At 39.8% G+C, this 3,659-nt stretch overlaps 1 protein-coding gene across 1 annotated transcript in view; it reads left to right on the top strand.

The window, feature by feature from the left end:
- Nucleotides 1–3,659, top strand: part of LOC107673920 (transcription factor COE1-like) — a 43,964-nt gene that overhangs the window by 38,530 nt on the left and 1,775 nt on the right. Inside the window, exons 9-10 of the mRNA XM_016467749.1 lie at nt 948–1,127; nt 2,590–2,784. Of these exons, the coding sequence (XP_016323235.1) occupies nt 948–1,127; nt 2,590–2,784 (375 nt within the window). The remainder of the gene's footprint in view (nt 1–947; nt 1,128–2,589; nt 2,785–3,659) is intronic.

The raw sequence follows: 3,659 nt of genomic DNA, 5'->3' as shown, positions 1-3,659 counted from the left end.
TGTGTGTGTGTGTGTGTGTGTGTGTGTTGTGTGTGTGTGTGTGTGTGTGTGTGTGTGTGCATGCGTGCGTGCGTGTGTGTGTGTGCGTGCAAAGAGAGGATAAGGATTAATAATTCACTTTTGCACATGGTATTTTAGTGCAAACACTAAAACCACTAACCAGTTGTTTCTCTAACCACTCTCAGTTGAGTTTAACCAGGTTCTAAATGCACTGAAATATTGCTGCAATGTATTTAATAAATCATTGTCAATCTTTCCATTTGACTTCTTTTTGTGTTAGAGTGATTCTGGATAGTCCCATTAAAGTGTGCAAGTTCACGGTATTCAGTAGTCTGCTACGTCCTTCAAACCTTAGGCAAGTGGGTGAAAAGTAGTGAGATAGACAGCATGCAGACAGATACAAGCGTTCAGCAATGCTCCCTGAACCTCCAGGCTCCTTTACCTCAGCATTCCTTGGCCTCTGTGACAATGAATGATTTGTGTTAAGTCAGCAGTAATGTATCAGTCGTCTGATGAAAGGGAGAATGAATAGTAAGCAGAGCAGAGATGAGCGCTGCCTTTGTACCAGACAGCGGGGACTCCTGGAGCAAGAACTTCCTGCTGCTTTCACCCATGTCAGCGTTTAATGTCCTGATGTATATTTATAGTCCACATCCTCCTCCTGTCCTATCTGCCTCTGTATACCACTGACACACAGATCTTTCTTTTAAGGAACAGTTTACCCAAAAATGAGATTTCTATCATCATTCATTCACTGTCATGTCATTCCGGATGTGTATGACTTTATTTCTACTGTGTAACAAAAAAGGAGATGTTTAGTAGAATGCTCACGGTGCTCTTTTCCATACAATGAAAGTCAATGGTGACCAGGAGCTGATTCTGTTTGTTTCTAAATGTATTCTTTCTTTCCTATTTCTTTTCCTTATTACTATGAGTGTGTGTTTCAGGTTTCAATCGAAACACAAGCAGTGTGTCCCCTCACGGTTATGTACCCAGCACGACACCCCAGCAGAGTAGCTACAGTACCGTCTCTACCAATATGAATGGATACGGCAACACAGGCATGACCACGCTGGGAGGGTCGCCCAACTTCCTCAATGGCTCTGCTGCCAACTCTCCTTATGCCAGTGAGTACTGATCCTCTCTATGTCTATCTCTCTCTCTTTTACATTTTTGAATCAGGTGCGCATAGATATGAGTATTCACACAAGTGAATGAAAAATATGCATATATATATATGCATATAATAATACCATTGAAAAATTTCTTTAAATTACATTTAAAGAAATTATTGCTTTTATGCAGCAACACATTCAGGACATTAAACTGATCAAAAGTGACAGTAAAGACTTTTAGATTGTTTCAAATATTTCTATTTCAATTAAATGCTGTTCTTTTGATCTTCCTATTCATCAAATAATCCTGAACAACTGTTTTCAACTGATAATAATAAGAAATGTTTCTTGAGCAACAAATCAGCATATTAGAATGATTTCTGAAGGATCATATGACACTGAAGACTGGAGTAAGGATGCTGAAAATTCAGCTTGGTCATCACAGGAATAAGTTACATTTTTAAATATATCAAAATAGAAAACTGTTATTTTAATTTGTGACAATATTTCACAACATTACTGTTATTACTGAGTTTTTGATCAGATAAATGCAGCGTTGGTGAGCATAAGAGACTTCTTCTTACCGACCCCAAACATTTGAACTGTAGTGCATGAATGTCTAAAGGGGTAATTGCATTCTAAACATAAACTGTAGTAACATTAATGCATCTTACACGTATATCATATTTCGCCTAGACCACCAAGTAAGCCAGTACTGCCACTGTGTGTGTGTGTGTGTGTGTGTGTGTTTAATCCCAGCCACTCTTTTTCTTCAGCCATGATCAGACGCTGTCTATAATGCTTAGCCATTCATATAACACCAATCTTCTCGCGCGGCTTCTAAATTAAAGCGTCTTAATTAAATCAATAAACTAATTGCAGGAGAAGCAATTCAACTTCGGTACTTTGATTCCGTGAAGTTAACAAGTATTTTAACAGGCTCACTGACTCCACGCTGACACTTTCAATCAATGCGAGAGAGCTGATTTTGTGGGCTCCAATTTTCATTAATTGATTAGTTAGGCCTTCATAAACGGATTATGACACTATCATGAGAATTTACTTGGGAAAGTGCCATAAAATTTAAGCGCAGAATAATAACAACAATAAAGGTAGAGCAGGATATAAGAGAGCAGCTGAAATACAACAGGAGTAATTGTAAAATCGTTGAGGGGGAAAATGCTCTTAGGGTATTAATAGACAAAAGGAGAGGCGGTAGAGATGGGGCAGAGGAGGGACCAGCGCTAATGTTGTTCTGAGAGGAGCAGACAGTGCATCTGTGGAGCTTGAGGACTGTGAACCTCCAGTCAAGGAATACTATAAAAATAAATGATCTAACATTGCATATACATATCATTACCACCTATCATTTTATATATATATATATATAAAAAAAAAATCAAATAATGTGCTTCAGGTATGCTCTGATCTACCCTAAACCGGTTTCCCTCTCTCGTTCATTCCCGTCCCTCAGTTGTTCCTTCCAGTCCCACCATGGCCTCCTCCACCAGTCTTCCCTCCAACTGCAGCAGTTCCTCAGGCATCTTCTCTTTCTCTCCGGCCAACATGGTGTCTGCAGTCAAACAGAAGAGCGCTTTTGCTCCCGTCGTGCGGCCCCAGGCCTCGCCACCCCCGACCTGCACCAGTGCCAATGGAAACGGCCTCCAAGGTGAGTGGAACAGCAGAATGAAAAGCTTGACCTCTCCAAGAAAGGGCAAGCACAAATATGAACATTCGGTTTAAATATGTTAATATGTTACACCTGTCTCACACTCTTTCTTCATCATCCTCTCTTTCTATCCATTAAGCCATCCATCAGCATGACTGTCAGATCATCCTCTCCCTTCATCCTCCCTCGTTCTCCTCACTTCTGCTCAGTCAGTGGGGGCCTGCTGTGCGTCTCCAAGAGCATGCCATATGTGTTTCATTTCCTGCCTGACTTCCTGTTTCCTGTGTCAAGTCCTCCTCAGAGTTCACTTGTGGCTGTGGAGTGTAGAATACAAGGATTTTGTCAGTTAACTAACTATAAGCCAGTTAACATCCACTAATTTAAAAATCAATCAAAAAACAATTACAAATTGTTCACAAAATATGCTCATAAAAATGACACAATGTAAACAAAATGTTAATGGTCCTAAGAATAGGTTTTATTTTTCATCCAGATTTTATTATTATTAAATTTCTTTCATTTTTTTTTTTTTTTGGAGATTCCGCCAAATTGTAGCAGGCTACATAAAACCACTTTTGTGACATCTATAAAAACATATGTTCACTGTTATCTGAAACAAAGCCATAATCAGCATTCTCTGATTTATGACAATTACTCTGCGCAGCATTTGGCCCTGGGTGTTGATCTGAAATATCTAGACATCCACAGTGAGACAATATTAAAGTAATTGAGCATTTGAGGCAGACATCTCTTATCTGCGAGCGTGGAGTGCTTACTCTCCGTATGTTGATATGCACTCAGCACTCTGACCCAATGACGGATTGTCGGTCACCACTCTTTTCCCCCCCCCCCTTTCCAAATGAACAAGAGACCCT

This window comes from Sinocyclocheilus anshuiensis, unplaced genomic scaffold (assembly GCF_001515605.1).
Source record: "Sinocyclocheilus anshuiensis isolate Anshui unplaced genomic scaffold, SAMN03320099.WGS_v1.1 scaffold1351, whole genome shotgun sequence".
Lineage (NCBI taxonomy): Eukaryota > Metazoa > Chordata > Actinopteri > Cypriniformes > Cyprinidae > Sinocyclocheilus > Sinocyclocheilus anshuiensis.
The sequence above is the reverse complement of the archived record's forward strand: the minus strand, read 5'-3'. Positions and strand labels throughout refer to the sequence as shown.